The sequence below is a fragment of the Pipistrellus kuhlii genome, unplaced genomic scaffold (assembly GCF_014108245.1).
Source record: "Pipistrellus kuhlii isolate mPipKuh1 unplaced genomic scaffold, mPipKuh1.p scaffold_m20_p_9, whole genome shotgun sequence".
NCBI classification, from domain to species: Eukaryota; Metazoa; Chordata; class Mammalia; order Chiroptera; family Vespertilionidae; genus Pipistrellus; species Pipistrellus kuhlii.
Window position 1 is genome coordinate 43,278,774 of NW_023425595.1, and position 20,562 is coordinate 43,299,335.

The 20,562-nt window shown below is 44.2% G+C and overlaps 1 protein-coding gene across 4 annotated transcripts in view; it reads right to left on the reverse strand.

The window, feature by feature from the left end:
- The window catches only part of ME3 (malic enzyme 3), a 165,470-nt gene extending 145,810 nt beyond the window's left edge, over positions 1-19,660 (reverse strand). Inside the window, exons 1-2 of one of the 4 annotated variants that reach the window (XM_045577575.1) lie at positions 19,646-19,660; positions 18,742-18,939 (exon numbers count right to left, since the gene is read on the reverse strand). In XM_045577575.1, the coding sequence (XP_045433531.1) occupies positions 18,742-18,924 (183 nt within the window). In that variant the 5' untranslated portion in view covers positions 18,925-18,939; positions 19,646-19,660. Of the gene's footprint in view, positions 1-18,721; positions 18,946-19,303; positions 19,458-19,645 lie in introns of those variants that run through there. The other 3 variants (XM_036427142.2, XM_045577574.1, XM_045577576.1) reach the window with 3 other exon arrangements.
- Positions 19,661-20,562: the final 902 nt, after the last annotated feature.

Genomic DNA, 20,562 nt, shown 5'->3' on the forward strand with positions numbered 1-20,562 from the left:
AGAGTATATGCCTCTTAGGGTTTTTATGAAGCATAAACTGAGATAATGACTGTGAAGTGGTTTTAGGATGCTACCTGGCAGAAAGTAAACACTCATCAAGAGAAGGATCAAGGTTGTGGCCTGGGATGGAGAGCTTCGGCTGAGCATGGCCTGACCACTGCAGCCAGCATGGGGTCAGGAGGGTGGGCATCATCCAGGTGAGAGGCCAGGGTGATGACACTCCTCAGAGCCAGAGGCACGTGGCAACTTGTCCAGCCACCATGGCTCCCTGACCTCCCCCCACCCCCCCAACAGTCCTGAGAGACTGCAGATGGAGAAAGTAAGATTCAGAGAGAATAAAGCAGTCTGGTTTGAGAATCGGAGCTGCATGGGGAACCTGGCTTTTCTGTTTGCTGTGTATGTGATCTTAGGCAAGTTACTTAACTTCTCAGATTCTTCACCCTAAAAGAAAAAAAGAATTGATAAATGACTGTCTCCAAGGGTGTTGGGGGGATTAAATGAGCAAGGTATGTGAAGGTTGCCCCTTAAAAGGTTCGTTTCCATTTTTTCTTAAGTGCCTTTCTTGCTGTTACACAGCAGCTGGCAAACGGCAGAATAGAATCTAAAATCTAGGCTTTCAAACACTGTGAGACCACAAGAGTGAATTGACAGAGAAAATGAGAAGCTAAATCTGTGTGTCAAAGGATTTGCTGTTTGCTCATCACTGTTCTTGTACCTACAGAAGGAATAAAAGATGTATAAAATGAGTCCCAAATGAGAAAAATCACAAATGGTGCCCATATCCAGTCTTGGATTTCAAGAGTAACAGTGGCTGTATCTTCTCCATCACTAACATCTATTCAGGCACTGCTAGTGAGTCTTCACAAATTCATTCAATCAACAGATATTATGCCGCGTTTACTATGTATGTGAAGCACCACACCATACTCTTGATGCTATGATATTAATAGGACAGGCACTGTCTGTGGGGGATCAATAGGTAAGGACACACACACACACACACACACACAAAAAAAAAACAAAAACAAAAAACAAACACACAACAAAAACAAAAAACCCCACAAAAGTGTGATAAGAGCCACACCAGTGGAATAAACATGGAGATACAACGGACAGAGCCTCTATTTGATCTGGAGCTGTCAGGGGGATTTCCAGAGGGAGGGACACCTCTTAGGGCTAGAGGAGCAAGGGATGAGCAGGCTCCAGGAACTGTAATGAGAGACGGCCTGGTGTGCGTTGATAACTGTGATGAGTGAGCTGTAGCTGTGCATGGGCCACATGCGGGGAGTACAGACAAGGAGGCTGGATTGAGAGTCCCCTGGGGTGATAGAGTCTGAACTTCGTAGTACAGGTGTGAGGAAGCCACGCAGCTTTCTGAGAAGGGGAGTGTCCATGTTTTTAAAATTTTATCTGATGGAGATTGGAGTAGCAGTTGGACTGGAGGTGGGAGAAACTGGAGATAAGGCAATAAAGAGGCTACAGGAATACCCAGATGAGAAAGGATGTGATTCTCAACTATGCACACACACACACATGCGCACACACACATGCAACTAGCTATTCTGCCTTTACTGAAACACCATGGCACAAATCACACCTGGCTTCCAGCTCTCACAGGACCCCTCAGGCCTGGCTGCCTCCCCTGGGGTTACCTCAAATATGCCCTCTCCTCCTCCTTCTCAGCTGTGGTAAACCCAAATGGCCTTTCATTTCCAGACTAACCTCAAACCCAGCGTTTGAGGGGATTAAATGCTGCCTGTGAGGTTGTGGTGCTGGAAACTTCCTCCCCAGCGATGTGAGTGCAGGGAGCACTGCGTGCCTGGACACCCACACAGCATACCCGGGGCTGTGCTGACGGGGAGCACACAGCTGCATTTGTTTCTGCAATCAGGCCTTTATGTTAACATGGCAATTACAGCTACCCAGGGCCAGTGCAGGCAGCATTTACTGTTGATTTTTATAAACAGATGAAAAAAAAAAATCACAGCCACAGCACTCAGGGAAGGAAATAAGTAATATTTAATGTGCCTTTGTTAAAATAAAATTTAAAAAAACACACAAAAAACTCTTTCTGGACAAAAGACAGAAGCCCTGTGGAGGATAGGGTGAGGGCACATGGAACATTATTTTTCAAGTTTCTGGAGCTCTTACTAACATAATGTCAACACTAGTAGAAGGGTCAGGGCACTCACTAGCACTTACTGGGTGCCTAGAATCTCAGATACCAGTTAAGCAAGCATTTTAGACACACATAAAATATCTCTTTTAATCCTGAAAATAACCTTGGAGGTTGAAATTATTTATTCTCAGGACATAGATAGGAGACTGCAGGAAAGAAAGATCAAGTCACCTTCCCAAGATCACACAGCTAGGAAGAGGATGCAAACCCACGTGCCTTGAATTCCAAAGCCTGAGCTCCTTCCACTGTACTTCTTTGCCCCTCTCCCAATAGAGATGTAAACGGATGCACCGCCATAGCAGGCTGGAGAGCCCCTGAGGAGGTCACTCTCATAGTGCCCATTTCTTATGTCCAGGGACTGTGAGAATGGAAGGAGCCTTGGAAGCCATCAATTTCAATCACTCAGAAACAGAAGCTCAGAGATGGGAGTGGGTCACTTCACCCAGGTCCCACAGCTGAGAAGGAGGGCCACTCAGTCTACACGTAAGGTCTCCCTCTCTCCCTGGCCCATGTTCTTTTCACCTTATCAGGCTGAGGTTGCCTGTCTCAGGCATTAATGGTTTCCTGTAAGTTTGTTGTTCTTGTTTTTTTGTTCAATAATGAGATTCCTATCCTCACCTGAGTCTAAAGAGATGTGGAGTAGTAATACCGTACCTTTTCCTCTAGCAGATTTACTCAATAGAAATGAATGAGCTTTCTCCCTAATGTACGTAATCTGACTCCACCAGGTCCTATAAGAAAATATAAATGATTAAATCACAGAGAAATGGTTTTATTTACAACCTGTGTTCAGCGTTTTGAAACACAAACACCCCTCTTGGTCAAATATTTATCCCAAGGATAAACATTCCCCCATCCATTGCCACAACTAATTCTTGCTGGCACAAAACATACATCTTGGCACCCATATCAGTATATATAGGATGCTGTTCATAAAAAAGGCTCACAGGACACCCTTGGGTGGTGATTTCTGTCCTAGAATTTTGGACCTGAGCTTTCTATTGGGCTTGGATTCAAAACTAATTTTCTCTTGAAGGAAAAGAAGAATTCATAAACTCAGTTATGCTGATCTCAGTGATGTCTTGAATAGAAATAACCTCTACTTTCTACACACTGAGATGCTAAGTGAAATAAAAATGAAGCTCCATATTAAAGCAGAGAACTTCAAAGTGAAAGAAACCAGAATACTCTTCCAAATTAAGCTATAAATGTAGTGTTGATCTAAGAGTCATGTGACCTCTAAGATGGGCAGATAATTGAGACATAGTCCTCTTACTATGCTTGGCATTGGCAGGTGACTGAGGGCAGGGTGTAACCACAGATGCAGGTGGGAGAAAACTGAATTCGTGGAGCTGATGGGAATCAAGACCCACCTCTTTTTTTGTATGACCTGAAAATTTACTACGAGGCAGAAAGCATAGACATAAGGCCAGAACCAACGTTTGGCCTCAAGGCCAAACCTTAGCCACCTGTAGCTTTATGCCCCAGCTTCTACCATTCCCCTATTAGTAAGAAGGAGGTATAGTTAAATAACCATTAAGAGGTCCTTGAAATAGAAAGAAGAGACAACTAAATCAATACTGCATGATGGTTCTTAGGCCAGACTCCTGCAGGAATAGCTTCTGGTACATTGAATCCTGCAACAGAGCGTTTGGGCTTGGTGGTGACCCACAGGCATATTAACTTCTGGCACTAAAGTCAATCACAATATGAAAATATAGTATGGAGTTTCCCAAGCTAGAAGGCCTCTGGGTCCTATTTCCTTGAACTTCGGGAGCCATGATATCCTTCAAACTACAGCAGACAGGGCAACTGCCAGGGTCTGCAGAGCTGAGTGTCTATGACCCCAGTGTTTGAGGCAATAGCTTTCGCATGTGACTATCAAGTGCTTAAATGACACAGGCTTCTTGCACTGACTGGCCAGGCTGCAGCCATCCAGCCAGTTTGATTCTCTTAAGGAGCAGCATTACCTCTTTAAGAGGTGTTGAGACCCACCCAAACAGTAATGCTCCATGATACCCAGCAGTCATTCACTCTGACCTTGAACGATCTAACCTCACTCATTGAAGACCTCAATCTCAATTCTGTCTCTTCACTTCTTTTCCTATTTTCCATGTTATACCTTTAATTATGCTCTCCAACATGATACACAATCCAATTCTTGACCTCCATCACTGGCCCATTGCCCCACTCAGGTTTTCTTCTCTTCTTCTTGGTTTGGTGTTTCCACTATTGATACTCCAGGATATATCCCTCCCTTTCATCACAAGATCAACATCTCTGGGATGTTGTCCTTTCCCCACACCCCCCAGACTTGAGCACTTAGTTCTTATATTATACAAAGAAATGGAAAGTGTTTCTGACCCTCCTCCCCCAGAAGGCCAATTAAACACACATAATCTAGTCTCTGTTTTATTGGGGTCAATGAAAGGCACACATTGCTACATGTCAAAAGAATAAGTGCATACTACATATGTAAATGCATTACAATTTTTAGTAGCCCTTCTGCAACTTTGATGGGCTAAATAGCATGTCCTGACACTAAGTAGAAAGGAAGAAAGTTGCAGAAAAGTCTTCTCACTCACTTGGTAAAGGAAAATGAGAAAGCAACAGTAAAATTAACAAAACAGTTTAAGACAGAAGTAGAATGAAAACACAAGAACCAAAGGAGAGTACCTCAGAAAAGGTTATCTGACCAAAGATGCTAAGGAGTACTTTCTGAGTGGACTCATGAGAACTACACTTCAAAAGCAGAGCCAATAAAACAAATGCCCCTCCCTCATCCTGTGGAATATAGACACCTAAGAGTCCCTCAGATCTAAAACCATCAGCTAAATGGATGCAAATGTATTTACAGTCGTCCTTCTTTGAAGCTGCAATATTACGAAATGTTTACAGTGTTAAGACCCATTGTGAAAATTCATTCTTTTGAAGAGGATGCGAATTAAAGATGACCACTGCAGTTTTACTACATAGAGTACATTACCCAAGATCAAAGACTTGGGAAACCCACTGTGTAAAACCAAAGATTCTTTCACAATTCTGCAGGAATGGTAAGACCTAGCTTCCCAAGAATTTGCATTCTGGAAAACTTATTTTTATCATCAGACTTTCTATGCTGTCAATAGTTGTACGACTAATATCATATCATGTAAAAGATAATCTTGCCCAGATGATACAAAAAATGTACAAAAAACAAGAATGTGCTTACCATGGCATTCTTGTTGCCGATTCTATTAAAACTTCACCTCTTAAAAAATTTTTTTTTAGATAGCTTTTTACCTAGAAAAGTGGCTGATACTGGGTTGAATTAGCCAAGAAAATCATCCCTGCAAGCTTCTGAGTTTCTATTTTCCTCCAGGAGTCACGGTTCATAAGACAAGTCAGGACTCAGCAAAGAGAAAGACAAGCTAAAGTTCAATCCAGTGGAGAAAGTGACAACACCTTGCCTGTGGTGGGCCAAATTTGTGAGAGGCTCATATTGCATGACCATAAAATCCTGTTTCTACTCCACTAAGTCTTCTCATAAGAAGAGAGAAAGGGAAGAGAAAAAAATAACCAAAGAGAAGGAAATTCTCATCTAGAAAACTTACTTTCCAATCTATGAATATTCTTTTTTCTTTTCAATGGAAAGAATTATTGTTTTTCCAGGGGACTGAGGAAACCAGAGGAGAAGAAAGTCTCATGAACTCCCATGAGGTTAAAATAGAGATAGACTTGCAAGCATATAAATGTAATGTAGTATAATAGGTTTTATGTTATATTAAAAGTATGTTATTAATAATGTCCACGTCATTTTTACCCTGGTGGGGAGAATATAGGGTGAGGTTTCTTAATGTGGGTGACCTTTGATTCTTATATTAAACTACATAAATAATGTGCTGCATAAAGAAAAAAAGGGAAATTTGCTTTGACTTCCCTCATGAGATAACTAATTATTTTCCTCAGTGTGTCAGTGCAAAGATTTAAAAGATACACAGGGATTCCCTGGGCAGACAAGGTAGGGAAAGATGTTCCAAGCAAATATAGCAAAATTGCATGGTGTGTGAGAAGCCGTGGGGGATTCTGAAGGAGGATGGACTGTGTGGAGTGATAGGCTGGCGGGCAAAGTGGGCGTCCCACATGGGTGAAAGTCTAGGGCTGCTCTTTGCCTGGGTGAAGAGTTGACCTTTGTCCTGAAGGGGAGAGGGTACACTCTGGGGTTGAGCTGTAGACAGACCACTCTGGCTCTAGGGATGGACAACTCTTGAAGAGTTGCATCAGTCATCGTCTTTGCTCCCAAGGAATTGAATTCAGACGAAGAGGATAGAACTCAGCCTGTGTCCCACAGACCCCCAAACCCCACTACATAGGATTGAGACCCCTGAGCTCTCTGCACCTTGATTTTAGGCAATTCCCCCCTTTGCTCATCACACTCCTATTGAGCTGCCTGTTGTCTGTTTCCAGAACCTGCCTTGCTAAGCTGCCTGTTGCTCCAGGCTCTCCAGGTGCTGCTCTCTACCCAAAACACTCTAGCCCGGCTTTATTACGCTGGCTCTTTCTTAGGTCTCTTCTCAAGTATCTCCTCTTAAGCGGTCTTCCCTTACCATCGATGTAGACCTCTGTTAGTCTCTCACACTGTGCCCTGTTTATTTTGTCTCGACCACTAATAACTATCTGCATAATTTTGCTTGCTTACTTACTGTCTTTTTCACTAGATTATATGCTCAATAAGAGGGGTCATAGCTGTCATGTTTACCATGGTATTCCCAACAGCTAACAGTGCCTGGTAGAGAGTAGATGCTCAGCAAATATTTGATGGTTAGATGGATGGACAGGTGACGGACAAATGAACAGACTGACGGATGGATGGATGGATGGATGGATGGATGGATGGATTGGATGGATGGATGGATGGATGGATGTGAAGGCAGGGAAGTAAGTAAACAAGAGGTGAAATCCAGGACAGAGAGCAGAACTCTGTAAGATGAAAAGGTTCACTGAGATTGGCAGCTAGGGCTGCTATGAAGACCTCAGGATGCCTTGTAAAGAAATCTATAAGGAAGAGGAGACCATGGAAACAGGAGGTGAGAGAGCTGTGGGCAGTTTACCTTCTCCACAGGTTTTTCTCTGCTTGGAAATAATATATGTAAAGCACCTGTAAGAGTACCTGGCATGGTAGGCCTTATGTAAGTATTTATTATTATTATTTCTAATATTATTATTATTATAGTCCCAGAGAAGGCAGCAGACTTTGTGTCCAGTTGATTGTTAGGCCACAGAAAACTGAACACCTTGGTTAACTAGAGAACAGCTGAGAGCACTCGAGCCTGCAGCCCTGCAGCTGAGGCTGTTTACTGGAAGCAGGTCCATCCCTCTGCTAGGCAGGGCCTCCCTCCCAGCACCACCTGGCCACTGCCCAGCCAGCACCCATGCCATCATCTCGAGGCAGACCCTGAGGCGTCTCAGACGTGAGGAGAAGCGGCTGCCAGCTCATGGAGTGTGAGAATAGAGGAAATCTTTCAGCTCTGACTGGCAGATTGCAAAGCTTCTTTCTAAAAATGGCCTTTAATAGTGTTTTCTCCACACTGTCTATCTTTACTCCTGCTTTATCAGGTGGCAACTGCATCGCTATTCCCTGTCCTGTGACCCGAAGTGATTTCACCCGTCAAAACAAGTAATTATGGGCTGGAAGAGACCAAAAATAAAAGAGATAAGAAGGCAGAGTCTGACATGAAGGCTGAGCGTTCTGTCAAATGGCTTGTGGACCTGTCTTCAAGATCATGTTACTGTGGAGAGAAAATAGAAAATCTGAAACGAGGTTGGAAGTCAGGAGCACGTCCATTCATCAGAAATGGACACATAGCAGTGACAGCAGGAGCTGTGTTAGCAGATGTGTAGGTTTGAAACATACAACAATGTTCCATATTAAAGCATCTCCTTCCATGGAGAGACTCAAAAGTGCTTGTCCTCTGAGGCGGACGCCGGTACTATTTCAGGATGGCAAGCAACTTGCTGCCTTTCTGTTTCCTTTTTCTTTTTTAATCTCCAATTTAATTTATTTAGGTTTTTTTAGGTGAGAATTGTTTTTTAATATTTCAAGAAAAATGGTTTTAAATGTAATAATGTTACATGCAATAAACATTAATGTTTTAAGAAAAAACAATTTTAAATGTAATAATGTTACCAAAACTGTACAACATAAGTATAATATCACACAAGTTATAGGAAATATTAAAAACGTGTAAATAACAGGATTACTTTTATTATATTTTAAAATACTTTTTTTCCTCTGGCTCTATTTTTGTTCATCAGTTTATGTTGTTCATTATATTCTGTAAATGAGTGAGATCCTGTGATATTTATCTTTCTCTGACTGGCTTATTTAGCTTAGCATAATGCTCTCCAGGCCTATCCATGCTGTTCTTGCTGCCTTTCAAAGGTCCAAGAGATGAACACCACCCAAAGGGGGCCAGAGTCAACCTCCACAACTCGCTTCCCGAGCAGGACGTCAGATCTCTCTGGGCCTCAGAACCTTCTCTGTAAAATGGTGGTAACGTGTCAGGATAGTATCTGCTCGAAAACAAAGGGCTGGGCACAATGACTTCATATTGGAATGCTCATTCTGATTTCTATCAGAGGAGAGATGCCCATTTAAAATGTGCGCATGCAAGTATTTAGTAATTACCCATGGAGACTGTAGGACTATCTTAAACTCCTTGCTGGGTGAAGTGGGCCCAGTCAGGCCCTCGTTAGCTGGATTTACAAGAACATTTTAACTTTTATGCTAAGCTATCATAGCTGATATTCCTTTATCTTGCTATTTTTCTATCATAATGTCATGAAATTAGGAGTATCATGACATTATAAATGGATAGACAGACAGGTGGGGGAAGGAAGAGAGAGAGAGAGACGGGGGGGAGGGAGAGAGAGAGACAGAGAGAGAGAGAGAGAGAGAGAGAGAGAGAGAGAGAGAGAGAGAAAGAGAGAGAGAGAGAGAGAGAGAGAGAGAGAGAGAGAGAGAGAGAGAGAGAGAGAGAGAGAGAGAGAGAGATGGGTAGAATGTGCCAAAACATTGGGACAAAATCCTGACATTCCTGCTGGGTATGATGATAGCCACTCCCTTTAACACCAGTCTCAACTTCCAAAAATACCAGCTCTTCAAATGGCACTTGACTTTTCCAAAGCTAGTTATATTTTTAAGTTTCTTGCAGACAGAAGTCTAGATCATCCTTAAACTCTATCTGGAATGGAAAAATTATCACTGAAATCTCCAGCCAACTTGCTTCTTCCCTGACTCACTCCTCTCTTATCAAATCTCTGCAAAATCAGATGTGTCCACACCCATGGAGAATGAATTTGGATCCCACACAGGGTTTCTCACTGTGTTATAAACGGAGCAAAAGATTTAGGGATGTGGATTAGTTGAGAATTAATTGAGCACTTACAATGTGCTTTACATACATTAATCATTATAGCACCCTGTGAAGTAGGTATATTTTATTATCAAACCCATTCACAGATGAGGAAACAGTCTTAGAGAAATGAAGTGGCCCTTCCAAAGATTTCAAATCTAGTGGATGGCGCCACTGTACATTTGGCTCAAATAGTGCCTGTTCTCAGAGAAAAAGCCATTGTCTTTCATTCTTTCATGGTGTGATCTAGACAGCTTCTCCTCCACCACCTTCATCTGCCACACCTTCCTGTTCCATCCATGTCAGCACCCACAACACTGCACAGGGAGTGCTGCTGCACCCCTCCCTCGCTCATACAGCCCTGGGGCCTATGCTCCTCTCCTTACACCAACCTGCTGGACTGAAATGCCTGCTTACTAACTGGTCCCTCCCTGTGCCTGTGTGTGTGTGTGTGTGTGTGTGTGTATGTGTGTATGTATGTGTGTATGTGTGTATGTGTGTATGTATGTATGTATGTATTCATTCATTCTTATTATTTATTTTGTCTACCTGTACCCCTCTTACATGTTAACTACTGGAAGGCAAAAGAAGTCTTAGTTTCACCATTGGGTTTCCACTGCCTAAAAAGGAACAGCTATTGAGCAAATGCCTAGTGAATAAATTTAATAAATAAACTAATGAGTCTTGGGGAAATTACATTTATTTGAAGGGTGAAGAGAAGGCATCCAGTGATCTTTAAAGTTCCCTTTAACTCTGATTGTGATTCTAACAGACCATGGATGTGATAACACCGATCAGAGGCCCACAGCTGGGAACACCCCTCTTAGTACCTAACAGGCCCCAGGCCATCAGACTCCATGCACTAGTAGCGAGCCAGAGGGCACCTGCACACAGGGAATGATAGCAGTGCAGAGGGCTTAAGATGTGGGCCTGGATTCAAGACCTGGCTCTGCCACTATGAGCCTTGTGAAAGTAGCATAACCTTGGGCAAGTAGCTAATCTTTTTGGGCCTCAGATTTTTCACCTGCACTATAACACTGTACTTCAGAAGGTGGTGGTATTGTATTAAATTAGTTAAGGTATAGATTACTGCTTAGGACAGTTCCTGGCACATTTTATGTCCTAAAAAAATGCTAGCTCTTATCATTATCATTTGAATTCTCTCCATAAGGCATTCTCCTAATTAAGGAAATTCCGTATAATGGAAATCTGGTTAAAATCCTCAACAGCTCCGGCAGATACCAGAGGAAGGGGAAAGCTGACAGGGTAAGGAGACCCAGTTCCACCTTAGTTATGGGGGCACCTGCAGCCTTTCTCTCATTGAGGAAGTCATGGGACAGCTTGGTAACTCAGAAGGGATGCCACCTTGTGAGCAGGTGTTGGCTCCCTCTATCTGTTTTGTGGAAGAACCAAGTAAAACAAAACCAAGGTAGTAACACAGTCTGCCTTCCCCGGAGTTCCACACAATGGGGCGTGTTTCAAGTATGCACTGAGCTCCACGTAGGTCTACTACCAAACAGTACAGAACCCAGACAAAATGCTTTCCAAAAATAATATTCTCAAGTTGCTCATCATTCAACACATTCCCCTATGGTTCATCTAGCTTTCAATGATCACTTTGAAAAGCAAATGCAGCTTTGATTTTCTCTTATTCAAGTTCCTCAAAAGCTGATGATCTTTCCACCAATAATCCCTCTCCTCAAATGACTGAGTATGTTTTACTCTTTACCACGTCCTTTTGGTTAGAGTCGTGTTTTAACCAGGCTGCTAGGCAACCATTTGGGTACAGAATGAATGCATGCTTTTAACTGCTGACCTCTGCATTCCCAATCGTAGGATAGCCCTCAGATTTTCATCGCACCATCATAGAGCATCTTTTGTGCTCTGCATCAGAGAGGCAGCCGGACACCACCCCAAAGGATTTCCCCTTTTTCCACATCAAAGCGGAGGTTCCGGGGCTGACTTTAATCCATGCCTATGCGAACAGAAGTGCTGCACATTAGTGACCCCTTTGCAATGGGCATATGAATCAGAAAGCCTCTCCCCTGCCCCACTCGGAGACTGGCATTTGCAATGAAGAGGGTAGATGATATAAGAAACCTTTGGGAAAAATGACAAATATGCGCAGTAAAATGAAGCCATAACCCCCAGAGTCTACAAAAGCCCAAGAAGATCAAGAGAAACTGGAAACAGAAACTAAAGAGGAACCTGAAAAAGTGTCCACAGAGATGCCATGGAGAGCCCAGACTCAGCCTGGCTTAGATGCCCGTTGGCCCAAGTCTGCGCCAGACATCACGCACTTCTGAATGGGATCTGCCTCCACGCAGCCACCTGCATAATCTAGATATTGTTATTTACAACTCTCTTTAGAACAAGCAGCAATTCCTATGTTAACGTTTTATTATGTGAATCTAAACTATCACTTCTAGAAGATAATTAATTACATGCAGGCAAACCTTGAAATAAGACTATTTTACAGGAATTTCCACTGGATAAGAAAGGGTCAATTTGCAAAAGTTGGTCTGAATGTTACTGCCTTGGTTCTAGAAACTTAATTCCCAACAGAAACTATAACCTAACATTGAAAAGGCAATGGAACATTAGAGAAAATTATATAAAGAGAAAACAGATCTCCCATAATTCCACTGCCCTAACACAATCATATTTACACTTTTATTCCCAAGTCTTTTCATAGTTACATCTTTTTAAAAAATATATATATATTATTGAGTTTTTACAGAGGGGAAGAGAGAGGGACAGAGAGTTAGAAACATCAATGAGAGAGAATCATTGATCAGCTGCCTCCTGCACACCTCCCACCAGGGATGTGCCTGCAACCAAGGTACATGCCCTTGACCGGAATCGAACTTGGGACCCCTCAGTCTGCAGGCCGATGCTCTCTCCACTAAGTCAAACAGTTACATATTTTTACAGTAACACTCATGGTGATAGATTCCACTTAGTATTTTTCATTTTGAATTAAGCATGCATAACATAAGCCAGCATTTCAGAAATCTTCATAATGATCCCACAAATGCTAATCAAAGACATAATATACTTTCTTTGAAGATTGATTCAACTGTTCATAACAACATGTTTATGAGAAAATACTCCCTGAGCATCTATTTTGGGTTCCAAGAGTAGCAACTCTCCCTCCTGAGCTTTTGGCATCCCATCCTACACTCCCCAGTTTTTTTATCTTTTGGGAGATGAGGAGTACAGTGTTTTGGTCCACTTAGGCTCTATAACAAAATACCATAGACTGAGCAGCTTAAACATCAGGAATTTATTTCTCAATTTAGTTCTGTAGGTTGGAAGTCCAAGATCAAGGTACTTACAGTATAGTAGGGAAATGCAAACAATTAACAAGAGATATAATAAGTAAGAAAATGAAATAGTATGTTAGTAAGTATCAAATACTATGGGGGGAAAGGAGACCATGTTAAGGGTGGCCAAGAAGCTGGAAGGGACTATTTACAACTTCACATGGTGTGGGCAGAATAAGTCTCCTTGAGAAAGTGAGGAGCCTTAAAGAAGATGAGAGTGTTAACCCCATGGCTGTTTAGGGGATATGTGTTCCGGGAAGGGGAAGCAGTCAGTACAAAGACTCGGAGTATGCTTAGAGTGTTTGAGGAACAGTGAGGAGGGCAGAGTGGCTTGCACAGTGCGTGAGGCTGAGGAGTAGTAAAGATGAGGTCAGAGAGAGTCAAATCACACAAGGCATTGTAAGCATGTTGACTTCGCAGGATTCTGAGCTGAAGAGTGACATGATCAAATTTAGTTTTAAAAGGGTCATGCTGGCTATTGTGTGGAGGATAAACTAGAGGAACATAAGTGGGGAAGCAAGGAGACCAGCACAGAGGCCGCTCCTGTCATCCAGCAGAGAAATATTTGTAGTTTGGGTCAGAGTGGGGCCTGTGGTGAGTAGGGCTTGGATTCTAGATCTAGTCTGAAGATAGAGCAGGATTATCTGGAGGGTTGGATATAGAGGGTCTGAAAGAATGAGAGTGGTTAGGGATGTGTGCAAGGTTTCAGCCTCGTAAGGTGTGGTTAACAGTCACAGAGAAAGAAACAAGCCTAGAAGATGGGAGACCAGTGACAAGGCTCCTGCATAATGGAGACATGAGATGATGACGGAGTGAACAAGGCTGGTGGTAGTGGGGATGTAGAGAAACTGATAGATTTTAAAGGTTGGAGTAAAATTTAAAGGTTATAGAAAAAAAATCATCAAAGTTTCACATTAATGTTTTGTGGCAGTTCCTCAATATCCATTCTATAATTCATCAATGTATAAAATTTTTTGCTGAATACATGGGTGTCCAGCTAAAGGTTACATTTCCCATGTTCTCTTTTAAATAGCTAGGTGTGGCATATAACCATGTTCCAGCCAATCAAATGTGAATGGAAGTGATATTTGTAATCCCCAATCCATGCCCTCAAAGACATTTCTCATTTCCACTGGCTTTTAATAGCAGAGGCTAGAGCAGCCTTCTTAAACCATGAAAAATGTAAATTTACAGTGATGAAGGAAAAGCAACAAATCCAACCACATACCAACCTACGACTGCCTACCCAGACTTGTTTATAAGATAGAAAGACACTTCTATATCTTTGAGCCTCAGTATTTGGTGTTCACGTTGTTACAGTTGTCTAACCTTTAGCCTAACCAACACGAGTTCTTTTAGCTGTTCCAAGCACAAAGCTCTAATACCAAATGCTATCAATTCCATGAATCCAGGACAGTATTTGACAGGAAAGAATTTCATTCCAACCTGCCTCTGCTTGTTTGTTCTTAAAGTATCTGAACAGTATCTGAGCTCCAGTGTCCCGAGTTCCTGAACAAGAGGCTTAAACCTAGAGTAAACTGCTGGTTATGGAGCCAATGTTTATTTAACAATCCGTTGCTTCTCTTTCCATCAGAGGCCCAATTCAACATCACATCAGAAACAGGTCTTGGGAAGACATGTTATGTTATCTGCCTTTAGGGCAGAATTTAGCATCACTCACAAACTTCTAATTCTCCGCACAGCCCAGCCATCATCTCCTGATTGATTGGTAAGCCAAGTGTGTGATCACAGAGCCCCCTCCGCCTCCCACCCCCCATCACAAAGAGGCAAGATCAAGTTCTAAGCTGGCACCAAACAAAAACATGTACTGTAATCAAAGGCAAATCCTAGCTGTGTGGGAGTCTAATAAATCACCACCGAATCTAAGAGGGATTGAGCCGAAGCCTGTGCAGCCTCAGACGTGCAGCCAGTGCTGCAGGGCTGGCCACCAAGCCTTCGGGGGTTCAGTGATCTAAATGCATCAAGTCCATGTGGGAAGAGGGTCATCTGAGGTGCTTTGCAGTTTCTGGGGGTCTCACTGCATGAAATGTGCTAGTTCTTAACCAAAGGGACTTAAGTACCCTTTACATTCCTTTTTCCCCAAGATTTTTAAAAACAAGAGATTTAAAAATGACAAGAGAAGAGTCCATGGAATTTTATAGGGAAAGTCATTGTTGGCGTGTGGGTCAAAATGAAAGGCTGATGTGCTCTGGGAATTCACACAACTCTTCAGTGAAACACCCTGAAGTTTGGGGAGATTTGGGTCAAGTATGTGCATTTCCTCCAATGGGCTGTGTATCCTCATTTCTCTGGGCAATGAGAGCATTAGGCTAACTATAAAAGTGGCATTAATGTAAGGAGACCAGACGTCCCAAAAGTGGGACATCTAGTCACTTTACATTAAGGTCAATGAAGTTCAGAGAAAGGGGTCATAAGCTGATTGGGACCACTTAAAGAGCAAATATTTATTGAGCATCTCAAGTCAGAGAGAGTGTCAGGTGACAGGACAGAGCCTCAGCCATGATAACAGATGCTCACACCAAAAGGAAATCGACACAGAGTGGTAAGACCAACAGGAGGGGACTCACATCCAGTCTAGGGAGTGGGAAATCAGACAGCCCTTCCCAAGAGTCTGTAGGTGAATTGGGCAGGGGTGGTGGTGAGGTGGGGTGGTGGTGGGGGTGGCCAGAAACAGTTTGAGGGTCCACTTCCTACATTAATAAAATGGGGATGATGCCTGCCTATGAAGATATCCCTATGAAATGGTAGTTGCCTGTTTAACATGGGTAAAATATGGCTGATATCCTATAATATGTGATTAAAGATCTACTCTGTTGCTACAATCTCAATGAAGAGTAGAAGAAGTCATTACATACATTTTAAAAGAAAGGCAAACATTAATAAAAAATGAAACAGAAGTAGATGTACTGGTGAATTTGCATCATTCAGAAAATCTAGACTCTGGGAGGGAACTTGGAATCATCTAATTCCAATTCTGTCATCATAAAGAATATGTTGAGCCAAGCCTGTGTGAATCAGTGCTTGAGCTTTAACCTATGAACCAGGAAGTCATGGTTCGATTTCTGATCAGGGCACATGCCCACCTGCAGGCTCCATTCCCAGTAGAGGGTGTGCAGGAGGCAGCTGACCAATGATTCTTTCTCATCATTGATTTTCTATCTCTCCCTCTCCTCTCCTCCCTGAAATTAACAAAAATATATTTTAAAAAAAGAATATGCTGAAATCAGATCGCATTGTGAAGACATGACAGAGCTGCGACAGACTCTGTCATTGCACAAGGGCAGCCAGGTGTGGCCTGCTCACTGGCTCTTCCTCTCTCAGAGAAACCCACCTCCTCTGCCCTCAAGCTTCATATGAAAGACTTCTCCTAGTCTGTCAAAAATGAACATATTCCAAAACTATAGTGTTAGTTTTCATGTCCATGCCCTTGCTAGATCCTTCAGGAGCGATCCCCTGCCAGCTGGACACAAATGCATGAAACCAATCCCTGCCCTGGAGGAGTTCATAGTTTTGCAGGAAAAAAAAAAAAAATCCACTCACAGACCTACTCACTGAATGAAGCATCTTTTCAAAGCTGCCCTTCTCTTGCTTTCTCAATGATAAATTCAGGTGTTCTGTTAGTTAACGGACAGTACAAAGCTTCAAGCCTTCCTCAGAGACTCTGAGTGCTGGAGGTAAGCAGGACAGCAAGAGAGTGGCACTCGGTGGGATGAAGGCCATTCACAGCAGCTACCAGGCAGTGCTGCTGCTCCATTGCTGTCCCTCTCTCCCAAGGGTGAATGGAGACCCCAATGGACTCTCCTGGCACCTCCTCACTCCGGACTGGCATCAACTGACTTTAGGGATAATACCCTCCTCACTCCGGACTGGCATCAACTGACTTTAGGGATAAACACAAATGTTCTAATATCAGGAAAAGGTAAATTCCCCCAGATTTATGTACAATGTCCCATTTATATAATTTAGAAGGAAAAAGGGGCAAGGGCAAGAGTACTTTTCGGGGAGTATAAGTCTAAGGCAAAAAATAAAATTAAAATTTCAGGCATTTGAGTACTTTTATTTTTTTAACTGTTCACAAAGCAGTAAGTGCTGATTAATAATATGCCTATACTTCAAAGGCATTATTGTCAAAACTAGTAGACCTTCGTACGATTAGTGCGCCAGTAGCTAGCTTCCACCTCCTGTAGCTCCCCCTACCCCCCACCCCCCATAACTTGTTGCCCTGCCCCCTCCTATAGTTCTCCGCAGCCTGCTTGTAGTTGGCTGCCCCACCCTCCTGCAGATCCATGATCTGGTAGTTATGCGGTGGGTTGTTACACCTCACAATTAGCATATTCCTCTCTTATTATATAGGAGGATGATTGAAGTCTATAGTGCAGGAGGCAGCTGATCACTGCCTTCCAGCATCCATCCCTCCTCCCTCTAATGACAAAACACATTTTTACTGTGGGGAGCGAGCAGACCACATCCCCTTTGTTTTAAATCCATTAGTGTGGGTGGCCCTACCTTAAATTCTATCTTTAACTCTAGGTGTGGGCCCTGACTGGCTTAAGTTAGGGTAATTGATTTGGGAATGGGAAGGGGATCCAATAAGAGTCAATGAGACAGAGGATTATTTTTCTGAGGCTTCAGAGTAAATGTCTTTTCCATAGGAGCTACCAGAAGGCAGTGTCTTTCCCTGGATGGTGTGAAATAAGGAGATGAAGGACTATGGCAGCGTCAAGGTGAAAGACTCCACTGAATGGGGCCTGAAGATGAAGGCGACATTGCATTAGCAGAGCAAAATACCAGAGAAAACCTTTATCTTTAGGGATGCCACCTAGCCTGCTAGATCAAGCCTTGCCTGCAACCCTCCCTCTAGATATTTTTAGTTAAAATGCACATTTTTGTTTGCATAAGTTAATTTATTTTCTAACACTAGCTACCAAAGTAATTCAAACTCACAAAACATCTTAAATACTCCCAAGTAGGAATATTTAAAGGATAAAATATAATGTAATATAATATGTAGACTTTAAAGAAAGACTTTTTCTTATCTTCTTCTATTCTGCAGAAAACAATCACAATACTTAGCACCCACATAATTGTCCCTATTTCTGAAAAACACATTTTCCACACTTGAATTACACAATCCTGAGAAAAAGATATTATTACAATTTTTATTTTTGTAGTAATTACTTATCAAGGGCTTTATATAATTTAAAATATATCAAATTCAGCAATTTATTTGATTGTCACAATAACTAAGTGAGGTAGAAACATCTGTAAAAGGAGAGGCTTGAGTTAAGATGTCTGATTCCTCTTCAAGGTCTAACGTGTCTATAACAGTCTAGACTTTCCCTGGTTCACATTAATTTTAAAAAATATCAGAATAATAACTTCCGTTGACATTTGCTCTCCCTGGGTGCCAGATTCTGTGCAAAGAACGCTACCTCCATTTTCTCTTTAAATCTCACCACACTGAGACAGCTGTCTCCCTTTTACAGATAAGGAGACTTGGACTGGCAACTGCCCAAGATTAGCAGAATTATTCTGTATCAAGGGGAGACCTGACACCAGGTCAGACTGGCCACGAAGACCTTGACCCAGTCTATATTGTTCTCACAGAAGAAACAGCTCCCTCCGTTCCTGGTCATGGGGGTGGGGAAGAAGGGGGAGCCAAACCGAGATAAATCAAGCCCCTGCAAGGCAAAAATGTTAAGTCGCTGGAAGGGCGCCTGGGAGGTTCCATCCCAGGTCCAGGAGGCGGGGCGCCGCCCTCCACAACTGCAGCCTCAGGATCTCCGCCTGAGCCATCCTACCTTGCAGGAAGGACCGTTACCTTGTTGAGATGCGGGTTCCTGGTGACATCGTATCCGCGCTTCTTCAGGGGCTCAGGACGCGGCGGGCCGGGCTTGGAGTGGCTGCAGCGGGCGGGTTCGGGAGGCGCCCATCGCGGGACGGTGCCGCTGGCCCGACTGGACAGGAGAGCCAGCCTGGGGCCCGTGCTCAGCGCGGTGCCCATGGTCCTTGAGCAGACCTGGCACTGGGGAGAAACCAAGGTCAGGGGCGCCTTCCGGCCCGGCAGGCCCGCGCGCGCGGCAGGGCACGGCGCCTGGGCCCCGGGCGCGTCCCCGGGGACAGGGCCGGGGTCCCGGAGGCTTAAAGGCGCCGCCCTAACCCCCCTCTCCCCCCTCGCGGCCACCTGCGCGCGCTCTCCGCTGGCGGTGCGGTGCGCAGGCCTCACCGGGCGCAGGGCAAAGCGAAAGCAAGCCCAGGAAGCAGATCTGTGCGGGTGACAGCCGCGTCACCCCTGCCCCTGTTCCCGGGAAGAAGCGACTGCGCGGCGAGGAGTCCCCGCACCTGCTACCCCGCTCCCCGGGGTCCCCTCCGGCCCAGCGCACCTGCGCGGCGCGTCCAGCACCGGGAGCTGGTGTCTCCGCGGCCCCGCAGCGCGGCGGGCTGGGCAGGCGCTGCGGGTCCTGGGTTCTCTCCCGCCAATGGCTGGCCCGCGGCGGCTGGCGGCTGGAGAGCGCCAGGTGGTGCATTCTGGAAAGATTGGTCCCCAGACCGTGGTGGTTCGAGGTGCGGGCCTCCCCTGGGAACACGCGCGCGGAGCCCCTCAGAACCGCCTGCGGGTGCCTCCCCAGAGATACAATGAAGCTCAGCACGCCGCCCCCCTGACCCTCTCCATCTCAGCAAGCTGAACGCCTGGAGAGGGTGTTAGCATGTAGGGGTCCACATACCCTCCGAAGCTCCCACTGTTGGGGGAAGGTCCTGGCTCTGCGGTTCGGAATAGGAACCCTCAGGCATCCAGTGCTCAGGGTTGCAGCGTGCCATCCAGTACCAGAGCCATTCGCCAAATGGCTCCAGGAATTGGAATGGAATAAAGTGAAAAGTCCAGCTCCCCAGTCACACTAGCCACGTTTCACGTGCTCAGGAGACACGTACACATGGCAGTGATGGGGTTGGACGGCACAGGTAGGAACATTCCATCTTTGCCGGAAGTTCTGTTGGGCAACACTGCTTCCTTCAGGGTCCACAGATGCTAAGAAAGCTTCTAGGGACCTCGTGGAGCCTGGCATGGAGTGTTGAGGCCAGACAGGGACTTTGTGTCCAACTAGTCCTGAATTTAATTTTACACTTTGTCCACTTGGTAGCTAGAAGGTTCATTTTAACGCTCACATTTCATTGTGTGTGGAATAAAATCCACTCTTTTGGATGCTTACAGGTTAATCCATAGCCTAGCTCCTGCCAACTTTTCAGATTTATTTCAATCCATTCTCCCCTTCACTGAGTCTTTCCACCCCACTCAGGCCCCTCTCTCACCCCAGGGCCTTAGCACCTGCTATTGCCTCTACTTGGAATGCTCATACTCTCAGGTCTCCATTAAGTTGTCAATTCAAAGGCATTTCCTTTCCTTTATCCAATGTTGGCCTCCACTAGAACAAAAGAGTTTTTCCCTTCAGAGAACTTAGCACAGCCAGCATTAACTCATTTTTCTAATTATGTACTGTCGTCTCTCCCGAGAATGTGAGCTTCATGAGGCAAGGCTCTTTGCCTGTAAACCCTGTATCCTCATAGCCTGGCTAGCTCAGGGCTTGATACATAGTCACACAATAAAGGGTGAATGAAGAGAAATGACAGTCACTTTCATAGAGGT